At 41.0% G+C, this 23,367-nt stretch overlaps 1 protein-coding gene and 1 pseudogene across 3 annotated transcripts in view; both read right to left on the reverse strand.

Annotated features, from left to right (window-relative positions):
* Positions 1–23,367, reverse strand: part of LDAH (lipid droplet associated hydrolase) — an 87,940-nt gene that overhangs the window by 13,077 nt on the left and 51,496 nt on the right. For 2 of the 3 annotated variants that reach the window (XM_070428751.1, XM_070428752.1), the window contains exon 5: positions 11,019–11,253. In XM_070428751.1, the coding sequence (XP_070284852.1) occupies positions 11,019–11,253 (235 nt within the window). Of the gene's footprint in view, positions 1–368; positions 2,249–11,018; positions 11,254–23,367 lie in introns of those variants that run through there. The other variant, XM_070428753.1, reaches the window with a different exon arrangement.
* LOC139019559 (nuclear pore complex protein Nup88 pseudogene) lies at positions 13,078–14,566 on the reverse strand (annotated as a pseudogene).

Genomic DNA, 23,367 nt, shown 5'->3' on the forward strand with positions numbered 1-23,367 from the left:
GGTGCACAAAAATTTGTGCACTCGGGGGGGTCCCTCAGCTCGGCCTATGCCCTCTCACAGTCTGGGACCCCTCGGGAGATGTCCACTTGCCAGCGGGGAGCAGGCCTAAGCTGCAGTCGGACATCCTTAGCGCTGCTGAGGAGGCGGGAGAGGCTTCCGCCACCACCGCTGTGCTGGCAGCTGTCAGCCTGGCTTGTAGCTGAGCAGAGCTCCCCCTGTTGGAGCACACTGACCACCATGGGGCAGCTCCCGTATTGAGTGTCTGCCCCCTGGTGGTGTGTGTCATTGTGACCAGTTATTCCCAGTAGTTCTGCTGTTAGGAGGGTGAATTTGCATATTACCCTTTTATTATATAGAATAGAGGCCTGGTGCACGGGTGGGGGCCAGCTGGTTTGCCCTGAAGGGTGTCCTGGATCAGTGTGGGGTTCCCGCTGGGGTGCCTGGCCAGCCTGGGTGAGGGTTTGATGGCTGTTTGCAGGCTGGCCACAGCCCATTCAGGATGGGGGGGTCCCGCTGGAGTGCCTGGCCAGCCTGGGTGAGGGGCTGAGGGCCGTTTTCAGGCTGGCCATGCCCCCTGGCGACCCAAGCTCCCAGCCTCTCCTTTTTTTCTTTTTCTTTTTTTTCAGCACCTCCTTGAGCAGAGGCCAGGGCAGGCTGGAAGCAGGTATCTGGGATTTATTTATCTTCTATAATTGAAACTTTGTAGCCTTGAGCGGAGCCAAGGGCCGGCCAGGGCAGGCGGGAAGCTTGGCTTACTCCATCGCTGGAGGCAACCCAAGCCTCCTGCTCACTCCAGCTCCGTGGCTACCGCCATCTTAGTTGGCTTAGTTTGCATACTCGCTCCTGATTGGCTGGTGGGTGTGGCTTGTGGGTATAGCAAGTGGCAGAGTGATGGTTAATTTGCATCTTTCTCTTTTATTGGTGTAGATTACTCCCAGACCAAATTACGTTTTATAGTGGAGATGACTTTAATGAACATGTTATCCTGGGTGGCCTAACCTAATCACACGAGGCCTCCAACATCCGAGTTTCCTCTGGCTGGTGCAGGAGGGAAGCCAGAGATTCACGGCACCAAACGGGTAAGTGCACCACTGCTGGTTTGAAGATGAAGCTCGTGTAGGAAGGGCCTGACAGTGACCTCTGGGAGCTGAGAGGGACCACTGACCGACAGCCAGCAAGAAAAGGGGACCTCAGTCATAAAGCCATGACCTGGATTTTGCCCACAACCTGAATGAGCTCAGAAGTGGATTTTTGGACATGCAGGGGCTTAAGGGAGGCTTCTGAGAGCCAGGCAATGGTGATTCCTGAGCTGGGTGAGAGTTACATGGGAGGCTTGCTTTATGCTCATTCATGGAGGTAAACATTTACGTTTTTTTTTTTTTAAATATATTTTATTGATTTTTTACAGAGAAGAAGGGAGAGGGATAGAGAGTTAGAAACATCGATGAGAGGAAACATCGATCAGCTGCCTCCTGCATGCCCCCCAGTAGGGATGTGCCTGCACCCAAGGTACATGCCCTTGACCGGAATCGAACCCAGGACCCTTCAGTCCGCAGGCCGATGCTCTATCCACTGAGCCAAACCGGTTCGGCAAACATTTACGTTTTAAGCACTTTTCTATAGTATCACTGTTGAATCAGAAAAAGTTTAAAAATTCAAATAACTTGTAAGAAATCACTTTTTTAAAAAAAATATATTTTATTGATTTTTTTTTTTTTTTTTACAGAGAGGAAGGGAGAGGGATAGAGAGTTAGAAACATCGATGCGAAAGAAACATCGATCAGCTGCCTCCTGCACACTCCCCACTGGGGATGTGCCCGCAACCAAGGTACATGCCCTTGACTGGAATTGAACCTGGGACCCTTGAGTCCACAGGCTGACACTCTATCCACTGAGCCAAACCAGCCAGGGCAGAAATCACATTTTTAAGAGTAAAATTTTCACCAAGGAATGTATCTCACCCCACCTTTATTCCTACTCTCTTTTTTCCCCCTGATAATTTCTCACCTAAGCATACTTTTTTAAAAAGACAGTAGAATACCAGTTGGCCTTTCCAGTGATTGCCTCAAATAAGTCATCTTTTTCATTCCTCAGAAATGCTCACAACACAACACAGTGATCAGAAACAATACCAAATAGAAGTGTAATTTCCTAAGGGGAAAACACATTTCTCTTGGCAAAGACTCTCAACAGCATTCCTGGAAACCAGCAGAATTCACAGTCTCAAGCACCACAGTGAAGGAAATATCTAGAAGCAAGAGTAATGGAAACAAAAACACGAGAGACAGAGAATGATTTAGGAGAATCTTAATTGTTTACTTTTGTTTCATTACAAATCTAACTACAGGTGCTAAAAAAACTCACCGAAGAGTCTAATATTCTTTTGTATTCTCTACTATCATCTGTAATATGTGTAATGGTCGAATATTACTGTAGGACTTCAACTCATGGTAGAGTGGCTCACAGTTTAAAATAGCTGAGTGAGGGCTGAAGTTGGAGATCAACAGGACTCTCTTCTCACAGGTCAAATGCCATCACTGAGTTCTCCAATTACACATAATCCACAAAAGACGGCTGCCTTCTGCTTAGCCCAATTGCCCATCGTATGCCATTCTGTCTGAAAAAATGCCCACTCATCTTTCAGTCCAATTTCGTTTATCTTCTCCTCCCTTACTTATCTCAGTAGAACTAATCTCTGCTTTCTTGGTACCACTCACGCCCTGTATCTGTGTTCATGACAGCCCTTACTGTCACATAGTAAAATTCTCCACCCTTCTCGCCCTACTCTGTGGGAAGTAACTTAAGGGCAGGGCTATCTTTCATGTAGTCTTCCCTCCAGTGCTCCTCTAGGTGCTGGGTCCATGGCAGGTATTAGTAAAGGTTGTGAAATAGGAAGGGACTGAGGAGGAGGTAGCTGGGCTGGTTGCTGTTTTTTTTTGGGGGGGGGGGGGTGAGGGGAGGGCAGAGGGGTCTGGAGAAAAAGCCTGCTGCCTTCTTTGAACGGATCACAATGGAGGCCAGAACTGGAGGCCGAAGCACCTGACTTTGGTAACCAAGCTGGCAGGGACGGGTGTAAAACAGGGACAAATCATCGCAGGCAAGAGGGAGGGCCTAGGACAGGGGTGGGCAAACTTTTTGACTCGAGGGCCACAATGGGTTCTTAAACTGGACCGGAGGGCCGGAACAAAAGCATGGATGGAGTGTTTGTGTGAACTAATATAAATTCAAAGTAAACATCATTACATAAAAGGGTACGGTCTTTTTTTTTTTTTAGTTTTATTCATTTCAAACGGGCCGTAGTTTGCCCACGGCTGGCCTAGGAGCTGCTGGTAAGACTAACCAAACATGAGGCACATAGCCCACTGGTCAGTGCAGCAGAGGAAATGCAGAGGGAAGCAAAGCCACATGAATGATAAAATAAGGGGTTTGGGAGAGTATGAATACTTTCTGAATGGAATTTTGGGCAGGAAACCAGGTTTCCTGCAGTTTGGTGGTATGTAGATTCCCTAGTAGAATGCCCCAATTTGTTTGGTTTTGCCATTAAATCGCAGAGACAGGGCTATTGGTGCTGCCAAGGGAATTACTGAAGATGGCAGTTTCACGGGTGAAGTCTGAAGGCAGGAAATCGGCCACAGGTGGCCACACATGAAGTCTAGAGGGTCAGAAGTCATCGTGTGAACCTGAGATGACAACATGGAAATAAAGGTCTATGTGCAAAAGACAAAAGAGTGAAAATCTAGAAAGAACCCACATCCCCGATGGCCCATTCAGATGTTAGTTACCTCTAGACCATCTACCTCTAGATTTCCTGGTGCCTGAGAAAGATAGGTTCCTGTTTAGGCCACTGTAATACAGCTTTGTTATCCATAGCTAAAATCAATCCTAGCCGATTATAGCAAGAAAAGAGGGGGCCTTTGAATTTCCTGGATCGTTCTGGTCATAGCACAGGGGTTGCTGCTGTTCTTAACCTCCTGTGAGATCCTGGTACTTGACTGGGGGAGAAGGGTGGCATCATGCTTTGTCTACACTCGGACTTCCCTGTGAGGAGGCAGAGGGAGGATCTGACTGGAAATGAGCCTTTCCAGGGGCGGCCCCTCCCAGCACATCTGACTGGTCACGAGGCTGGCAGATGTTGCTGAGTGCAGGGGAGTGAGGGAGCTGCAAGCCAAGCAGGACCGCATGGTAGCAGAGGGATTGAGGACAGACTGTGGAACGGGACAGCCCTGAGACACGAGTGTCCCTCACTCCAGCAGAGCTGCACCCAGACAGGTGCTCAGGCGGAGTGGCTGGCCCTCCGAGGGCACACACCGGAGAGCTGGGCCGAAGGTTAAGCAGGACCCGAGATGCCCAGAAACCCAGGGCAAGTCTTCTTCCAAGGGGAGCTCTTTGGTGTTCTTTATTTTTTTTCCAGATTGTTTTCCAAATGTGGCTTTTAGCAATGTGAGAACCAGACTTAAAAATGTAATTCTCCCATTCCAAATTTTTGCAGAACTTAGAGGAATGTTTGTCATCCACACAGTGTATTATATGTTTCTCCATAATCCAAGAGTTTGGCTATTATAACCATCCATCTAGTCTGTAAATAGATAATCTTATCTATGTGACAGTGTATGATTTTTTAAAAAATAATATAATTTTTTTAGAGTGGCAGATAATTTAAATATATAAAATTTTCTTTAGAAAAAAATTAGAAAACCTCAGGTCATTTAATTCTAAAACAGGTGATATTCTAGTACCATAACTAATCACCTTTTGCTCTTAATCCTAGTACAGACCACATACACACACACAAATCTTTCCTTCATTGCTGAATTGTAGGCCAAACTTCCATGAAGCATTAAAGTTGCAGTTGGCTTTCATAAATGGATTCTCCTAACCTACACACATCATGAGAGAAGAGGAAACATGGGAGTCTAGTTTTGTTTTATTAAAAACATTATTCTGGCCCTAGCCTGTTTTGCTCAGTGGATATAGCGTCGGCCTGGGGACTGAAAGGTCCTGGGTTCAATTCTGGTCAAGGGCACATGCCTGGGTTGCGGGCTCAATCCCCAGCAGGGGGTGTGCAGGAGACAGCCAATCAATGATTCTCTCTCACCATTGGTGTTTCTCTCTCCCTCCCTCTCCCTTCCTCTCTCTGAAATCAATAAAAATATATTATAAAAAACCCACATTATTCTGGGATTGAGTTAGATGTATTCTGAGGACTTTGTGATTCTTCAGTGCAGCTTATGTGTCAGCTCACTGAATGGTTCAGTTCCTTCCATATCACTGTACGTGTTTTCAGAAGTTATTTCCATATTGACTAAGGAAAGGAAAGTTTCTTTTAAAAAAATGTCTACAGGAGAGTAATGTAACCTGCCAGGAATACCTCTGTCTCTGCACTGTTTTTCTAGTTAGGTAACTGAAAGGAATTAAAACACCAATTTGGCCTAACTAAGGGAAAGACCCTAGAATATTTTTTAAAGTTAATTATCTTGACCTGTGATACTGCTAAGCTAAAATGTATTTGCTTTTAGCTTTGATCAGAAAATCCAATTTAGCTGTCTCAGTGAAAAGTCTATTTCTCATGAAACAGAACATCCATTCTAAGGAAAATATGTAGTAGCAAACATTCCAGCATGAAAATTAAAGAAAACCCCCACATATTTTCTTTAAAAAGAACACTGGAAACAATCTAGTGACACAAGTGAACGGACTGGACACTGGTAAAGTTTCCAACATATGCTAACCGAATGCGGCTGCTCTGCTCTGAAGGCTGGGTGGGAAATGAGGCTTCAGGACTCAGCTGGTGAAGAAGGTCAAGGCCCATAATCTCAGTTTGGAGAAAGGGACATGCCATCTTTGCCAAAAGGCAACAGTATTTGAAATGTTGGTTCCTTGAAATTTTCAGACCTTATAACAACAACAACAACAACAACAACAAAACAACAAAATGTGTGCATAAACTGAAGGCTACAGAAAATCAGTTTCCATCCCGACAGGCAGGATTTATTATCCACTACTTGGACGGGCAAACTTCCTCCGTTTGTTTCCGTAAGATTTCTCCCGAAGCTCAGACATTACATAATGTACAAACACCGCAAGGCCTAAGAGTCAAGCTGGCATGTTGAAGGTCATTGCCTGGATGCAGGCCACAGAGAAGCAGGTCTGCAGGGGGGCTGTCCAGAGGGCACAGTGAGAATGGCCCCTGAGAAGGATCTTGGGCCTGGTCTTCCTTTCTCTTGATAACCCCTCTCTTTGTTTAACCTGAAAACCAGGCTGCCAATTCAAGTGGCAGATCACCTTCACCATTCATGGGGTATAAGCTTGGGAAGAGTCCACCAATCACCTGCAAGGGCCAGTGTCGTATAAGTATCGTTTCCTCTCAGCTGGGACCTTCTTCTATTTGTAATAAGCAAGGTAACAGGAATCACTTAAGGGATGGCCAGGGCAAGCCTGGGCAAAGGTGGCTTCCATTGTAGTTGTTGCAAGAGGAGGCGAGGGTGACATGGGACTCAAAGGGGATGCTGGGAACAGCTGGCTAGGAGGATTGAGATGCTTGGTTAAGGAGCATCTGAGAGTCACTACTAGGAGACTGAACCAAGCACCCTAAGAAGAAAGAAGACAGGTATTCTTGCCCCTTTATTTTTACCCAAGGTTACACAGACTGAGTGGCCAATGGGGAAAAAATACCCAGAGATCACTGAAGTACTGGTTACCTGAATATCAGAAGGCCAGGTCTAGAATGAAGAGGGGGAAAAAATCAGAGAAGGAAGGGTTGTCAAAAATAGGAGGGCTGTGCTCCACATATTTGTTTGCAGGTTGGTTGTTTGGATCAGAGATGAAGCAATGTGGCTGAACGTTCAGTTTGATTTACACTTACAGGGTCTGCTTTGCATATAGTATATCTACTATGGACGTGTGGGAAAGGAATCCCAGGCTTCTCCAAGCAACAATGCATATAGCTTGGAAGGCTCTAGCTGCCGAGTCATGGAGAGGAATGTGTCCTAGTCTCCAAACTGTCTCGCTCCTTGATGCCTGCACGTGAGGCTGCTGGAAGATGCAGCAGGCCAGTCACTGCAGCTTATGAAGACTACTTCTCTCAAGCTGCACTTTCACAATACATTGCTAACCTGTTTTTACTAACCAGAAGAAATTCAGAGGATTTTCACATAAAAACAAAACAAAAAAACATTACACACTAATGTTGGTCTTTCGTAAAAGTGAGGTAGCATAACACCCACTTTTGGAAAGTCTGAAGTCACTGTCTGATACAGGTCTCCCCTGCTCTCTGGAAGTATAGCATTCCTTTCTCTCAAGGGCAGCTTATGCAGACTACTTCTTTACGAGGGTGTTTATAGTTCTGCTATAGAAACTTCAATACAAACTGGAAAACACCTTTAATAATTACCTGTTTTAATTAAAAACATGAAACACTTGATTATTTGTTATAGGTAACATACTACAATCAGCCCTCTGTATCCATGGGCCACACCTCTGCGAATTCAATCAGTCTCAGGTAGAAAATATATTTTTTAAAAGCACAGAAAGTTCCAAAAAGCAAAACTTGGATTTGCTATGTGCTGAACAGTATGCTAAGTCCACGCAAATGAACTGAGGTGTAGGCATACCCTGCAGTAACCTACATGCAGATACAGGTTACATGCAAATATTACATCACTTTATACAAGGGAGTTGAGCATCTTGAATTTTGGTATGTACGGTGGGTCCTGGAACCAATCCCCTATGGATACTTCAGGACAACTGTATATAGGTCATTAAATACACATAGAGAAACAAGTAAAACTTTCTTGTATCCTTTGTTCTGATTTTGGTTTAGAAAATGTTTTTAAGGAGACATAAGGAAAGTACAGGTTGTTGCCAATCTAATGTCTATAAAAAATCCTGATGTTTTGGGTGGAGTGTTCTATAAATGTCTATTAAATCCTGTTGGTGGATACTATTATTATTTTTTTAAATATATTTTATTGATTTTTTACAGAGAGGAAGGGAGAGGGATAGAGAGTTAGAAACATCGATGAGAGGAAACATCGATCAGCTGCCTCCTGCACACCTCCCCACTGGGGATGTGCCCGCAACCAAGGTACATGCCCTTGACCGGAATCGAACCTGGGACCCTTGAGTCCGCAGGCCGATGCTCTATCCGCTGAGCCAAACTGGTTAGGGCGGTGGATACTATTATTGAATTATCCTATATCCTTGTTAATTTTCTGCCTTGTTCTATTAATTGTTGAGAGAAGGGTGCTTCAGTATCCATCTATGTTTATAGATTTGTCTATTACTCCTTTCGGTTATGTCAGCTTTTGCTTCTTATATTTTGTAGTAATTTTATTTGGTGCATACACATTTAGGACTGCGATATCTTCTAGATAGATTGGCCCCTTTGTTACTATATGTAATGTCCCTCTTTGTCTCTGATAATTTTCTTTGCTCTGAAGTCTGATACAGGTCTCCCTTACTTTCCAAAAGCAGAGCATTCCTATGAAACCTTTCCTAAGCCAAATGGCAAAAAGTGAAGAGTATCTCCTGTTTTCTAAAGTTTCTGTTGTGCCACTTCACTTTTACAAAAGTCCAACATTAGTATGGCAATTTTTTGTTTTGTTTTTAAGTGAAAATCTTCTGAATTTCTTCTTGTTAGTGAAAACAGGTTAACAATGTAAGTATTTTGTGAAAGTGGTGTAATTTGAAATTTGGAAGTGGGGGATACCTGTATTAACACAGTCAGTCATTCCTGGTTCCTTTTGACCAACATTTGCATGATGTGTATCTTCCCATTCTTTTACTTTCAATCTACATAAATAATTTTATTTGAACTAAGTTTTCTGAAGACAGTATATAGTTATTTTTTTTTATTTCACTCTGCCCATCTTTGTCTTTTAATTGATGTATTTAGGCCATATACATTTAATGTAATTATTGATATGTTAGATGTTGTGTCACTTTATTATTTGTTTTCTATTTTTTTTGTTTCTCTATGTTCTTTATTTTGTCTTTCTATGTATTACTGAATTTCTTTCTATTTTGTTTTGTTAATCCTCACTCAAATATATTTTTTTCCCATTGATTTTTAGAGAGAGTGGAAGGGAAGGGAGAGACAGCGAGAGAGAAACATCCATGTGAGAGAGAAACATCGATTGGGTGCCTCGTGCATGCGCCCTGACTGGGCCAGGGATCGAGACTGCAACTGAGGTATGTGCCCTCGACTGGAATCAAACGCGAGACTCTTCAGTCCATGGACTGATGCTCTAACACTGAGCAAAACCAGCTAGGGCTACTGAATATGTTTTAGAATTCCATTTCTATTTACTTGTGCTGTTTTACAGTATCTCTTTGTATAGACTTTAAAGTGGTTACTCTAGGTATTGTAGAGTGTATATAATACACACACACACACACACACACACACTAATAAAAGAGAAAGATGCAAATTGACCATACCTTTGCAATCCCCACCAGCCAATCAGGAGTATGCAAATTAAACCAACAAAGATGGTGGCTTAATTTGCATACGCATGTGCCAAGCGGCCAGGGACGGGATGCTTGCATCGTCGCCATGGCGACGACACAGGCGTTCCGTACCGCCCCAGCCACTCCGGGCCTCTGGGCAGAGTGGGAAGGCGGAAAGGCGGCTCTGGCCAGAGCCAAGGCGGTGCTGGCAGCCAGGGGAAGGAAGGCCCATTCTTGCACAAATCTTCGTGCATCGGGCCTCTAATATATATATTGTCTATTGGTATTGATGTCTTACCAGTTCAAGTGAAATGGAGAAACCTTACTTCCTTTTTTGTTCCTTTACTCTCCCCTACTTATAATATAATTGTCTTAAATACTTCTTCTGTATACATTTAGAACCATATCAGTGTTACAATTTTTGCTTCAACTGTAAAAAATAATTTAGAGATCTCAAGAGAAGAAAAATATAATTCCTCACTTTTTCTTCTGTTTTTTCCTTTCTTAATGTTTCAAGATTCCTTCTCTTATCACTTCATATTTAGAGAACTTCTAACAGAGATTCTTGTATGCTACATCTTATAGTTACAGATTCCTTTGGTTTTCCTTCATTGGAAAATATCTTAATTTCCTCTTTTTCCCCCTGAAGGATATTTTCACTGAATATATAATTCTGTATTGATGGTTCTTTTCTTTTTGCACTTGAAATATGTGTCATATGTGATGAGAAACCAGCTGTCATTCAAATAGATTTTCCTCTATAATTAATGTATCATTTCTCTCTTGGTGCTTTCAAGACATTTTCTTTGTTTCAGCTTTTAAAAGTTTGGTTATGATGTACTGTGTGTGGTTTTCTTAGGGTTATTCCGTTTAGAATTCATCTAGCTTCTTGAATCTGTAGGTTTATGTCTTTTGCCAAATTTGGGAAATTTCTATTTATACTGATCTATCCTCGTGTCTACCAATTTTTTCTTCTGTCCCTTCCACTTTCCTGGTGAGCTTTTCAATTTTCAATTTTTAAAATGTTATTTTTTAATCTGACTGTATTTTTCAGTTCTAAAATTTCCATTCAGTTTTTCTTTAAATCTCTTTCCTGACGCTTTCTATTTTTTTCATTTGTTTCAAACATGTTCACTAATTGCTCATTGAAGCATTTTATAATGGCTGCATTAAAATCTTTGCCAAATAATTCTCTGTCATTTTGGTGTTGGCATCTATTGTCTTTTTTGATTCAAGTTGAAATTTTCTGGGTTTGATTCTTGGTCAGGGCATATACCTAGGTTGCCGGTTTGATCCTCACGTATACTTTGTACAGAAAAATTCTTTCTCACCTTTCTGCAGCTAGAGTGGAGAAATAGCAGGATAAGGTTTAAACTTAAAGTTTGAAGAGTCTTTTCTATTTATCAAACAGAACTCCCCTCACTCTATTCTCATTTTATTTCTAGTTTTAAACTTTTGGAAGAAAAAAATCCAACATAGAATTCCTTGGTTGATATTCATCCATTGTCTGAGATTATTCTCTTAATGCTTTCTGATACAAGAATAAACCCATACATTTTAAATGTACTTACCAAGGCAGAATGGCTCCAACACACTAAGGACCGAAAATTCACTCTGCACGTTCATCCTTTGAAGAGCCATTCTGATCAGCCAGGACTTGATTGTCTCCGGACATGGTTTAAGTAATAAGTAGCTAGAAACATAGAGAGCATATCGAAGCCAGCACAGAAATGGAGTGGCAATCCTGCCGTTGGGTGACTCGGACATTCGCTCAATTGTTGGAAAGAGCAGAAAGGAGCGAATTATCTACAAGAGAAAGCATATGTTGATGAAAAGTTTCTTAAGGGATAAATAACCTAATGATTTATTGTTTCTTCTATGTAGCATCGACAAATGTCTGGGTTTTGGAATATGACTAAAGATTGTTCAGACTAAGAATCACCACCCACTGCCATCTTAGCCCACAACCAATCTGGGTAGGATATTAGGATGTCTCTTGAATTGTTGGGGTTAATTTTCAGGGTGAGGAGGAAATCAGATTCCTAGGTAACTTCTTGACTGTGACAGCAATTCAGAATCCCTTTGAAGGGTTGATGCAAGTAGATATATACTATTTTAGTAGTTATAACAACTCAGAAGAAAGTAGAGCCACATAAAAACTCTTTATTTAGTCAGCATTTCTTTTATTGATTATATTTGGGGATAGTCCACTTTTGAAAACCTCCTCTAGTTCTTAATCTTACCAGCCAAAGATAATCTTTAATAAGACCAAATATATTTCTAACAACTGATTCAACCTTAATAAAGTGCAGGCCAGGGACAAGTGAAGCTGGAAATCTCTATCTACATGGGAAAATGTTTAAGGACAAAAATATCATTTCAACTGAATTCCTTATAATATAAGGAAATACATTTAAAAAATATTCCAGAAGAAAAAAGAGCACCACTGAACATCTTAAATTTACCATTATTAATATTTAAAAATTAATATATAAAAATAATTTTTATGAGGAATCAGAAGTCAAAACAGTAAAGCACAATACCCTATCAAAAATAAACAAAATGGAATAGAGCATCAATGTTACCAGATTGTACCACAGGAAATGGGAATGAACACAATGGTTTTGCTTTTTTTAAAAAAAACAACCTCTTATATTGTTAAGTATAACACATACTGAAAAGTACACAAAATTTAAATGTAACATTTAACAAATAATTTATAAGATGCATGGTTATGTGGGTCAAGAAACAAAACATGGCTATCATGGCATTTTCTAATCACAACTCCTTTTTCTGCTCATACCTTAGATAACCTCTATCCTGACTTCCTGACTATGCTTTATATGAATACTCATCATCCCGTAATATTATAATCACTTCCTTGTTTTGCTTTTCATTATTACGTTTCATCCTGTCACAGAATGAACTGTTTTGCCCCAAATGTATATGTTGAAGCCCTAACTTCCAATGTGACTGTATCCAGGATAGGTAATTAAGGTTAATGAGGTCATAGGGTGGGGCTGATAGGATTACTTATCCTTATAAGGAGAGACCCCAGACCGCTGCTCTCTTCCTCACCACACACAAAGAAGAGGTCTGGTGGCCTGGTGAACACACACAGGGAGAAAGTGGCCATCTACAACCCAGGAAGAAGTCCTACCAGAAACCATGCTGGCATGTGGCTCTTGGACTTCCAGCCTCCAGAGAAAATAAATGTCAGTTGTTTAAGCCACACAGTCTATGGTATTTTGTTATGGCAGTTCCAGCAGATTAATACATATCCCTTAATACTATAGTTAATTTCTGTCTGTTAATGAACTTTACATAAATGCAATCATACACTACATTTTCATGTTTTACTTCCTTGACTCAACATTGCCTATAAGATTCACCCATGTTGATATATGTAGCAATAGATTATCTTTGCTATATAGTTTTCCGTTGTATGAACATACCTCAACTTATTTAGTTTACTGATAGATATTTGGGTTGATTTCAATCCAGAGGAACTATAAATATGCTGCCATGAACTATATATTTTTATACATGTCTCTTGGTGCATGTGTGCATGTATTTCTGTTGACTATATCAGCTCGAAGTAGAAAGAGTGGGTCATATGGTACCCATATGTTCAGCTTTAGTAGATAATTCCAAATAGATAATTTCTATTTAGTAGATAATTCCCAAAGTAGTTGTACCAATTTACTCCCCTAACAACAGACATGAGAGTTCACACTGTTTCCTATCTTCACCATATTTGGTACTGGCAAACTTTGTAATTTTGACTAACCTGATATAGCGGTATCTCATTGTGGTTTTGATTTGTGTTTCTGATGAATAATAAGGTTGGATAGCTTTTAAATGTTTACTGGACATTTTCTATATCATCTGAGGTACTTATTCAAGTCTCTTCCATATTTTTCTATCAGGCTTCCTGTCTTTTTTTCATATTGATTTGTAGGAGCTGTTTTTTATTCCACATACCAGTCCTTTTTCTTGTGTCAGTCCTTGGCTTGCCTGTTCAACTCGTATTATTCTTTTTTTCTTTTTTTCATAATGGAGGTAAGTCCTTAAGTTTGATGCAGTTGAGTTTAACAGTTTTTCTTTTATAGTTATTGTTCTTTGTGCCTGGTTCAAGAAATTCTTCTCTAACCTCAAATCATGAAGATATATTTTCATTCAAAATGTTTTAGGAATTAGATAATGCTACCTCTTATCTGTTCTACAGTGTGGGTTTAAGCCTTCGTTGTGTTTAGCTTCAGTGTGAGTCTGTTCCTGTGATTTCAGGTATCAGTCACTTGCCATTTCCCTTACGTATTACATTCCTCCCTCTGGATGGGCTGAGTGCACTTTTCCCGTCAGAATCTTAGAGAGAAGGTGGGTTTTGGTGGACTTGGTCTCTTGTCGTTTTTCATAGTAACCTGTTTGAGGGCAGTGCCCAAACATTAAAGTTGATCAGGAAGCACCTGTAATTCTGCCTTCAGGTCTCTCTTACTAATAGAGAAAAGGGATTTGAAGGTGAAAACTGTGGAGGACTCTTTTCTTTCTAGCCATATCCTCTTGTTTTCCCTTGGTCATATCTGTCAGCTAACGGCTCAGCCATTTCCTGTAGACTTTTCCTTTGCTCTCAACAACGACAGATCATTTTTGGTCACAACAACTCGGCCTCTACTAGATTTCCTCCTCTGTTACGTAAGTAAGAATGTACTGTTCCCTGAACACCAACATGGCCTTGACGGAGAATAAAAGACATTCTTTGGGAGCAGGGAATCACAGCCTTTCCAGGTGATTTTTAAAATTCTGGATTGGCAACAACAGATTACAAAATACTCGTAACACACTTTTCGAATGGATTCAGGGTTTCAGCCAGAATACAGGAGTTTCTGCCACCCTGGCATCTTCTCAAGCACCAAGCAGAGATGCTGGATGGACTGTGCTTAATAACGGCCTTCTGAGGCATCCACGGGAATTATAATGATATCACTGTCCACTCCAGAATGTCAGGGATGATCCAGAATCCTCCCATCAGAGCCGGCTGCCGGAAGTGCAATGGGTTTATACAAAGGTCATATACAGTTGACCCTTGAACAATGCGGGGCTCTGGGGTGCCCACCCCCATTCAGTAAAAAATCTGCATGCAACCATTGACTCCTCCCAAATTCAGTCATCTCTTGATATCCAGGGAGGACTGGTTTCAGAAAACCTGTGGATACCAAAATCTGCAGATGTTCAAGTCCCCATATAAAATGTAGAACATGCATACACTCAGCTCTTGACATCCAAGGATTCCCAACTGTGGACTGAAAATACTGTTCTTGATCACGGGTAAGCAGAGTATGTAGCACAGGCATTATAATGACAATTACCTTCAGCTGCAGGAGCACAAGTAAAGAACCTAACAGCTTTCACACGTCTCTGGTTCTCTCCACTCCTGTATAAAGTGGCTATGCCACCGCTTCATCTTTGCATTTTAGTCCCAAGACATTCTTTAGGACTTCTCCTAATGCCTCAAAGTCAAGTGTGACTGCCGTCTCAGATGTGTGCAATGTGCCCTTCAGAGTGGCAAGTGTTAAGAAATCTAACAATACAAGTAATAAAGATGTGGATCCAAAGGACCTCTTACACATGGCAGGGATCGTTAGATGCCGCTCTTCTGTTTCTGAAAGGACAGTCACTCCAGTGGGTGTCTGGAGCTCACACAGAAAGTGACTTTTCATCACACTGTCTGTTAGCAGTTCAGTCCAGGGAGCTGGCATCCCACTTGGACACCAAGCAGCATGCTTTACAAATCTGAGAGGTAGAAACGATGGCAAGTTTGCCAGCATCTGGAGTGCTGCTGCAATTAAGCATGGATGCCACCCCTTCACCTTCAGAATTCTTCTACCATCTTTTCGGTAGTTCTAATAAATGAGTCCTTTTATTCCTGCAAGTGATATTGGACTTAACAAAACTTGAGAGATTTAAACAGGGGTGGATTCATAAAAAGCAATCTGTGGTGTTAAGAGAGGTAGCATTTCCCATTACCCTGCCAGGCCTCCCAGCTGAGGGGTTGAGAGAAGCCACCTTCCCTATTCTGGGAAGAATTCTCCATCAAAAGATGAGAGCAGGCTTTTTGATAGCAGCTGCAGTGGCAGCAAAGGAGATGGTGAAGAAACGGACTTCTCAGCCTCGGTCAAGTGCAGTCCCACCTGGATCTATAAGCTATGGTAAAGAAGCCAGGCCGGTCAAGTTCAGTCACTGCAGGCTCCTTGGCAGCCAATATTCTTCAATAATACCTCTAAAAGCTCTATAGTCTAGTTTTTCACATTTAGGTTTATAATCGACCTGACACGAGTTTTTGTGTTTGGTATGAAATATGGGTCTAATTTAATTCTTTTCCATATGGGAACCCAATTGCCCCAGCACTAAGTGCAAAGGCTGCCCTCCCCTGCTTTTCTGCAGTGACACTTCTGTCGTAAATCCCGTGTATATGCAAGCAGGTCCTTTTCAGGGCTCTCCAATCTGTTCTACCAGCCTGCTTGTGCAACTCAGTGACACGGGCACGATGCCTTATTTACTAAAGCTTATAATACACTTTGATATTGGGTAGAGTAGGTTAAACCCCATCTTACTCTGCAAAAATGTCTTGGGTAGTTTTGGCTCTCTGCATGTCCATATACATTTTGGAATTGGCTATTCAAGTTCCACAAACATCTTTTTGAGATTCTGATTGGGACTGTACTAAATTTATAAATTAATTTGAGGAGAAGTAATATCTTTACAATATTGAGTTTCCCAACCCATGAACATGCGTAGTTCTCCTTTTATTATAAATCTTTAGTGACTCTAAAACGTTTTATACATTTTACAGGTAGCTGTCATGTATAACTGTTGTCACATAATTAGGTATTTATTATTTTTATGCTTTTGTAAATAAGATACTTTAAAAATATCATTTTCTGAGGGCTGTTGCTTATATAACATAGAAGATATTTGCTTGTTGATTCTGTGTCCAGCAACTTATTAAAGTCCCTTGTTAGTTCTAATAACTTGTCAGTAGATTCTTTTGGATTTTCTAAGTACAAACTCATATCATCCACAAATAAACAGTGCTGTTTCTTCATTTCAAATCACTATCTCTTTTATTTATTTTTCTTACTTTATTAAGTTAGCCAAAATCTTATTATAATACTCACTAGAAATAATTCTTGCTCCAACCTAAAAAATATCTTCAATATAATCACCATAAAGCATGACGTTTGCTGAAGCTTTTCTAGAGATACACTTTGTCAGATTGAAAAAATTTCATCCATTTGTAGTTCACTAACTGCGTTTGAAAATCATAAATGGTTGCTGAATTTACCAGATATCTTTTCTGTACCCATTGAGGTGATTGTGTGATTTTTCTCCTTTTATTTATTAATCTGCTAGACAACTGGTTTTCTAACGTGGTTGGGATTGCAGATAAAAGTGAGTTAGCAAGCTTCAAATGAGACATCCTAAACCATGGGGCTCTTATATTCTTTGGGCTTTTTAGTTTTGAAAGAACAAAGGTAATTTTGCTTATGTTCAGGTTTCTCAACTAAATCCTATAAATGATACCTGGAAAATTAGGTGTCACTGAATAATGCAATCTCCCCAAACTGGAATTTAATCAACTCTCAATCTCATTTTCTTCTCCAGGTCGCTTTTAGTAAATAACCAACCAACTACTCTCAGGGATCTGGTTAAAAATAATTTCAAGGAATAAAGTGAGGTCAGTACATTTAATCCCAATCCCTTTAAATAATCTACGTTTGTAACAGCACTGCAGATAAGAGAAATTATTCAGACTAGGACTCTCAGGTGCTACAAATTCTTCATTGGGAAAATAAACTAAATTATTGTACTCTGTTTATGAAAGCAGAAAAAGATGCTAAAACACAGTACAAATATTTTAAATGGTAGAGTCAGAAATAAATGTTTTTGTATTCCCCGATCCCTGAACAACCAACTAAGGAAAAAGATCTGTTTCCCCAAAAGCTGGTAATTTAATCTTTTATGATAACTCATTGCTCAATTTAGTGTCCAGTTTATTCACTTCAAAATAAGGCTTCCTTGTGTTTATTGCAACATCTACAAAGACTTAGAGAACATAAATGGTTAATACAGTTACTGTCACACTAATAAATGCACCATACGGATTCCATACTAGTTCTGTAACCCACAGTACATAAGGAACTTCAGACTGATCCAATCAGCTGGCAGAAAGAGGAAGCAATCCATTACTTCAGATAAATGATCCATTACTGTGACCCATGTTAAACAAAACTGCATGCAAGGGAAACTCTAAAAATACATGAGCAACTACAGGGTTGCATTTGGTTGATCCATATCAATAACAAATTGAGAATTAAAGTGTACTCTGAAATCATGGGAATGCACCGAAGCAATGAGGAAGTTCTAATATGTGCTCTGAATGCATCATTGCCTCTCAAAAACATAAGAAGACCAAATACTGTTCATCACAACTAATATTTAGTTGGTGAGACTGGGTTTTCCTCTTTTGTCTTTGGAGAAAAACAGTTATTACCTGTTGGGTGAAACTTATACTTTTCCTAGATATCATAATAATAATTTCAGTGAAATTTATAGTCCACATTTGATAGGATAAGTCATAGTAATAAAAACTTCTTTTATTCATATAGCAACCTATTGGCCAAAAAAATCACCGAGGTCAAGGAAGTATACCCAATTTTATAAAACAGCTGTGCAGAGAAGGTTTCCAAATCTGTGTACATGACAAAACATTTTCTTATGTTACTGTCTCATTAAAGAAAGAACTAGACTGGCCAATTCATTCTACTCTAAGGAAACATTTTCTTATATTTCACATTCTCATCTGATATCTACCAGAGTCAACTTTTGATAATGAAGCACAGCCATGCTCTCTTGAATAGCACAGGAAAGTGAATACACACACCGGGACTTTCCATAAGGGCACTTTCTTGGGGACTTGAGATAGTACTTTGATGTTAATTTTTTCCTGAATTTATTATTATTAATCAATTCTCAGAAAGGAAGCTAGGAACCGACTTAAAGGTAAATAGTGTGATGCTCACATGCGGTTTGTGTGCACTCTGTTTCATTAAATAGAGGCATTTAAAAAAAAGAATAAAATCTAAAAAAACATCAATAAACCTTACTATTCAGATAATTTATTACATATGCATCCATTTTCTTCCTGGGGTAAAGCAATGATGCCCATGTTATGAAGCCATGATAAATACTACTTCCATATCTTCAAAAGAACAGCATTATTGCTACTTTCCCTATCTGCTGATTAGCTCAGTCCACCTGCTGCAGTAATGGCTAGGTGCTTCCCCACTGCACAAGTTGGAAACAAGAAAACAAAGCACACAGTTTTTCCTTTTATATGATTCCTTTTATGCATTGGTAAGACCCATTAGAGAACTGGCAATATAAACCAGAGAGCCCTCAAAGATATAGTTGCTAGTAGTCAGAGCATAGACCTACAAGTAATCTCAGTTTAGTTGATCTCTTCTCCCCATAAGGCCACATTTTCCTCTTGTTAGGATAAGACTACTCACCTTATTTAATCATCTGTATGCAGTTTATAAACTGCAAATACAGTTCTATTTGAATGGTCAAGAGCTTGCTTTTTGAGATGTTATACTGTCTTAACAATTTCATCCATCAACAAGACAGGAAAATGTCCCACCGTAGGGAAGTGCTTAGAATAACAGTAGTGATAGCTCACTTTCTTCTAGGTTCTACACTAATACATTTTATATATATTATCTCATTCAACACACACAACCATACCAAGTAAGTGTCTTTATTCCACAGATGAAAAAACCAAGATTTAGCTGCAAAATAACTAAGATGAGGTATTTTAGAGCCCATGCCATTAACCATTATAAACACTACATACTTGCATACAAAAGAATTTCTGAGTAATAATTATCATTTGGTGACATAATTCCCAAGGGTTAAGCTAATCACTACCATTATTGTTAGAGATAGGCCAATACTTATAAGAGTTTCAAAACATTCAGCTTCAGAAACAATTAACTCCATACCCTATGAAGTAAGTATGAGATGCTTCAACTATTGACTACTGTTAAAAAATTATGCCACTTAGCACTGCCTGACCTGGCGCCAGCCCAGCCCCAAGGACAGCACATTTGGTGCTGGCCAGGGACACCTGGCTCGGTGCCCGCCCAGCCCCAAGGACAGCGCTGATGATACTGGCCAGGGACACTCAGCCCAGCACCTGCTCAGACCCAAGGACAGCACCAGTGGTGCTGGCCAGGGACCCCCACTTGGCGCTCTGTGGAGCCCCCAGGACCAGGCTTATGGGGCAAAGAGGAAGAAACTAGGGCACACCATGTTCTGGACACTGGGGCCCTTCAGTGAACTGCATGCCAGAGGGCTCTGCGGCTTCACAGGGCATCACACATCAGAGGATCTGAGCACCTGTCCCCAGCTGACCCTGAGCACCTGCAGCAGACAACTGAGGGACCAGAACCGTGGAGGAAGGGAATACAACTCAGAGCAGAGACATTAAAGACGTGAGACTCAAGGCAGTCCCAGCCTCTGGGCTAAGGAGTCCTGGACCATTGGACGACTAAGGGCTCCAACTTCTCGGACCTCAAGCCGGTCGTCCAGGTACTGAAATTGTCAACAACACACATTACATAAAACAAATACAAAGGGACAGCCAAAGTGAGGAGACAAAGAAACAATCCCTAGGGCAGGGGTGGGCAAACTTTTTGACTTGAGGGCCACAATGGGTTCTTAAACTGGACCGAAGGGCCGGAACAAAAGCATGGATGGAGTGTTTGTGTGAACTCATATAAATTCAAAGTAAACATCATTACATAAAAGGGTACGGTCTTTTTTTTTTTTTTTAGTTTTATTCATTTCAAACGGGCCGGATCCGGCCCGCAGGCCGTAGTTTGCCCACGGCTGCCCTAGAGGAAAGGAAAGGAGGAGTTGACAGAAAGGGTAATAAGAGAAAAGGAGGCAAGCAATATGTCAGAGAAAGAATTCAGAGTAATGGTAATACGGATGCTAAACCGTTTGAATGAGAAATTTACCAACATCTGTAAGAATCAAGAGGAAATGAAGAATGACATAGCTGCAATAAAAGACACAATGGAAGGTTTTATCAGTAGACTAGAAGAAGTGGAGGACCAAATCAGCGAGTTAGAAGACAGAGTAGCAAAACACCCAATCTGAACAGCAACTAGGAAAAAATATTAAAAAGCAGGAGGAGGGAGAAACCAAGATGGCGGCATAGGTAAACACCAGAGATTGCTGCCTCGCACAACCACTTCAAAAATACAACTAAAAGATGGAACGGACATCATCCAGAACCACAGGAAGGCTGGCTGAGTGGAAATTCTACAACTAGAAGGAAAGAGAAAAGCATACCGAGACTCAGAGGAGGCGCAGTATGGAAGTAAAATACTAAGGTGCGGAGTGCATGAGGAGTGGGCTGGTGGCTGAGGGCGCGGTTGTCGTTTTCAATCGGGAGGGAATCTCAGGCTCTGAGCTCCAGTTCCGGGCGAGTCTCTAGGGACCCAGACTCATACGGGAGAAGCGGGACTGTCTGGCATCGCTCAGAACCCTAGGGCAGCTTTCTCTCCGAGGGGCTTGCAGCGATTACTGGGACACTGAGAAGCAGAGCCTCTGAGGGCAAGACTGAGAGCAGCCATAACTGCTAGCCCCGCCCTGTTGATCCCGTGGGACCTGCCCCGCCCAAGCCCTGCAGGGAGGCTTTTGCTGGATAGCCGCAGGCAAAGGCTAGATTAGCACCTCCCTAGAGATCCAGGAGCCAGGAAGCCCAGAGGTCAGAGTGGGACCATCCAGTTTGCAGCTCCGTGGAACCATAAAAGACACACTCAGGGGGCAGACTCAGTGAGCACCAAAGCCCCATTGAAGCAAGTCTTGCCCCAGAGGGGTGTCTCCAGCACAGAAGTTCTCCCACAGCAGACACAGCTGATTCTCACAGCCAACTGGCCTGGAAGTCAATTCCTCCCAGTGATAACTACAACAATCAAGGCTTAATTACAACAAGACTGTGCACAAAGCCCACAAGGGGGTGCACCAAGAGTGTCTACCTCAGGTAATTGGGACACTTAGCACAGAAAGGGATTCTATCAACACAGTGAAGCATAAAAAATGCCGAAACAAAGAAACAGGACACAAACGACAGAAATGGAGGAAAGCAAACTGCTGGATATAGAGTTCAAAACCACACTTTTAAGGTCTTTAAAGAACTGTCTAGAAGCCACCGATAAATTTAATAAGGCCCTCGAAAAGACTGGTGAGACCGCCGATAAATGTAGTGAGATCTTCAAGAAATCTAGTGAAACCCTCGATGTTGTGATAAAGAACTAGAAATTAAGCATACACTGACTGAAATAAAGAATATTATACAGACTCCCAACAGCAGACCAGAGGAGCGCAAGAATCAAGTCAAAGATTTGAAATACGAAGAAGCAAAAAACACCCAACCGGAAAAGCAAAATGAAAAAAGAATCCAAAAATACGAAGATAGTGTAAGGAGCCTCTGGGACAGCTTCAAGCGTACCAACATCCGAATTATAGGGGTGCCAGAAGAAGAGAGAGAGCAAGATATTGAAAACCTATTTGAAGAAATAATGACAGAAAACTTCCCCTGCCTGGTGAAAGAAATAGACTTCCAAGTTCAGGAAGCACAGAGAACCCCAAACAAAAGGAATCCAAAGAGAACCACACCAAGACACATCATAATTAAAATGCCAAGAGCAAAAGACAAAGAGAGAATCCTAAAAGCAGCAAGAGAAAGAAAATCAGTTACCTACAAGGGAGTACCCATACGAATGTCAGCTGATTTCTCAACAGAAACTTTGCAGGCCAGAAGGGAGTGGCAAGAAATATTCAAAGTGACGAATACCAAGAACCTACAACCAAGACTACTTTATCCAGCAAAGCTAAAGGAGTTCATCACCACCAAACCAGTATTATATGAAATGCTGAAAGGTATCCTTTAAGAAGAGGAAGAAGAAGAAAAAGGTAAAGATACAAATTATGAACAACAAATACACATCTATCAACAAGTGAATTTAAAAATCAAGTGAATAAATAATCTGATGAACAGTATGAACTGGTGATTGTAATAGAATCAGGGACATAGAAAGGAAATGGACTGACTATTCTTGGGAGGGGAATGGGGTGTGGGGGGGTGAGGGAAGAGATTGGACAATAATTGTGCACCTATGGATTAGGACAGTGGGTGGGGAGTGAGGGCGGAGGGTGGGGTGGGAACTGGGTGGAGGGGAGTTATGGTGAGAAAAAAGAGGAACCAATGTAATAATCTGAACAATAAAGATTTAATTAAAAAAAAAAGTTCCATCAAAAAAAAAAAAAAAAGCAGGAGGAGGATTTAAGGGAACTTAGGGACAATATGAAACAAAGCAACATCCACATAATAGGGGTGCCAGAAGGACTTGAAGCTGAGCAAGGAATAGAAAACCTATTTAAAGAAATAATGACAGATTTAGGTGCTCGATAAATAAATACCCTTTCCAAATTAAAAAACAAAAACAAAAAAAGAATGACAGAAAACTTCCCTGATTTGGGAGGGAAAAAAAGTTTCACAAGCACAGAGAGTCCCAAACAAGAGGAACCCAAAAGACCCACTCCAAGACATGTTGTAATTACAATGGCAAACGTTAACGACAAAGAAAGAATATTAAGAACTGCAAGAGAGAGACAGAAACTTACCTATAGGGATCTCCCATTAGTCTATTAAATGATTTCTCAACAGAAACACATCAGAAGGGAATAGAATGAAATATACAAAGTAATGAAAAGCAAGGGACTGAACCCAAGAATACACTACCCAGCAAGGCTATCATTCAAAATTAAAGGGAAAATCAGGAGCTTAAC

The sequence above is a fragment of the Myotis yumanensis genome, unplaced genomic scaffold, assembly GCF_028538775.1.
Source record: "Myotis yumanensis isolate MYYU_CA2020_CCGP unplaced genomic scaffold, mMyoYum1.0.hap1 SCAF_11, whole genome shotgun sequence".
NCBI classification, from domain to species: Eukaryota; Metazoa; Chordata; class Mammalia; order Chiroptera; family Vespertilionidae; genus Myotis; species Myotis yumanensis.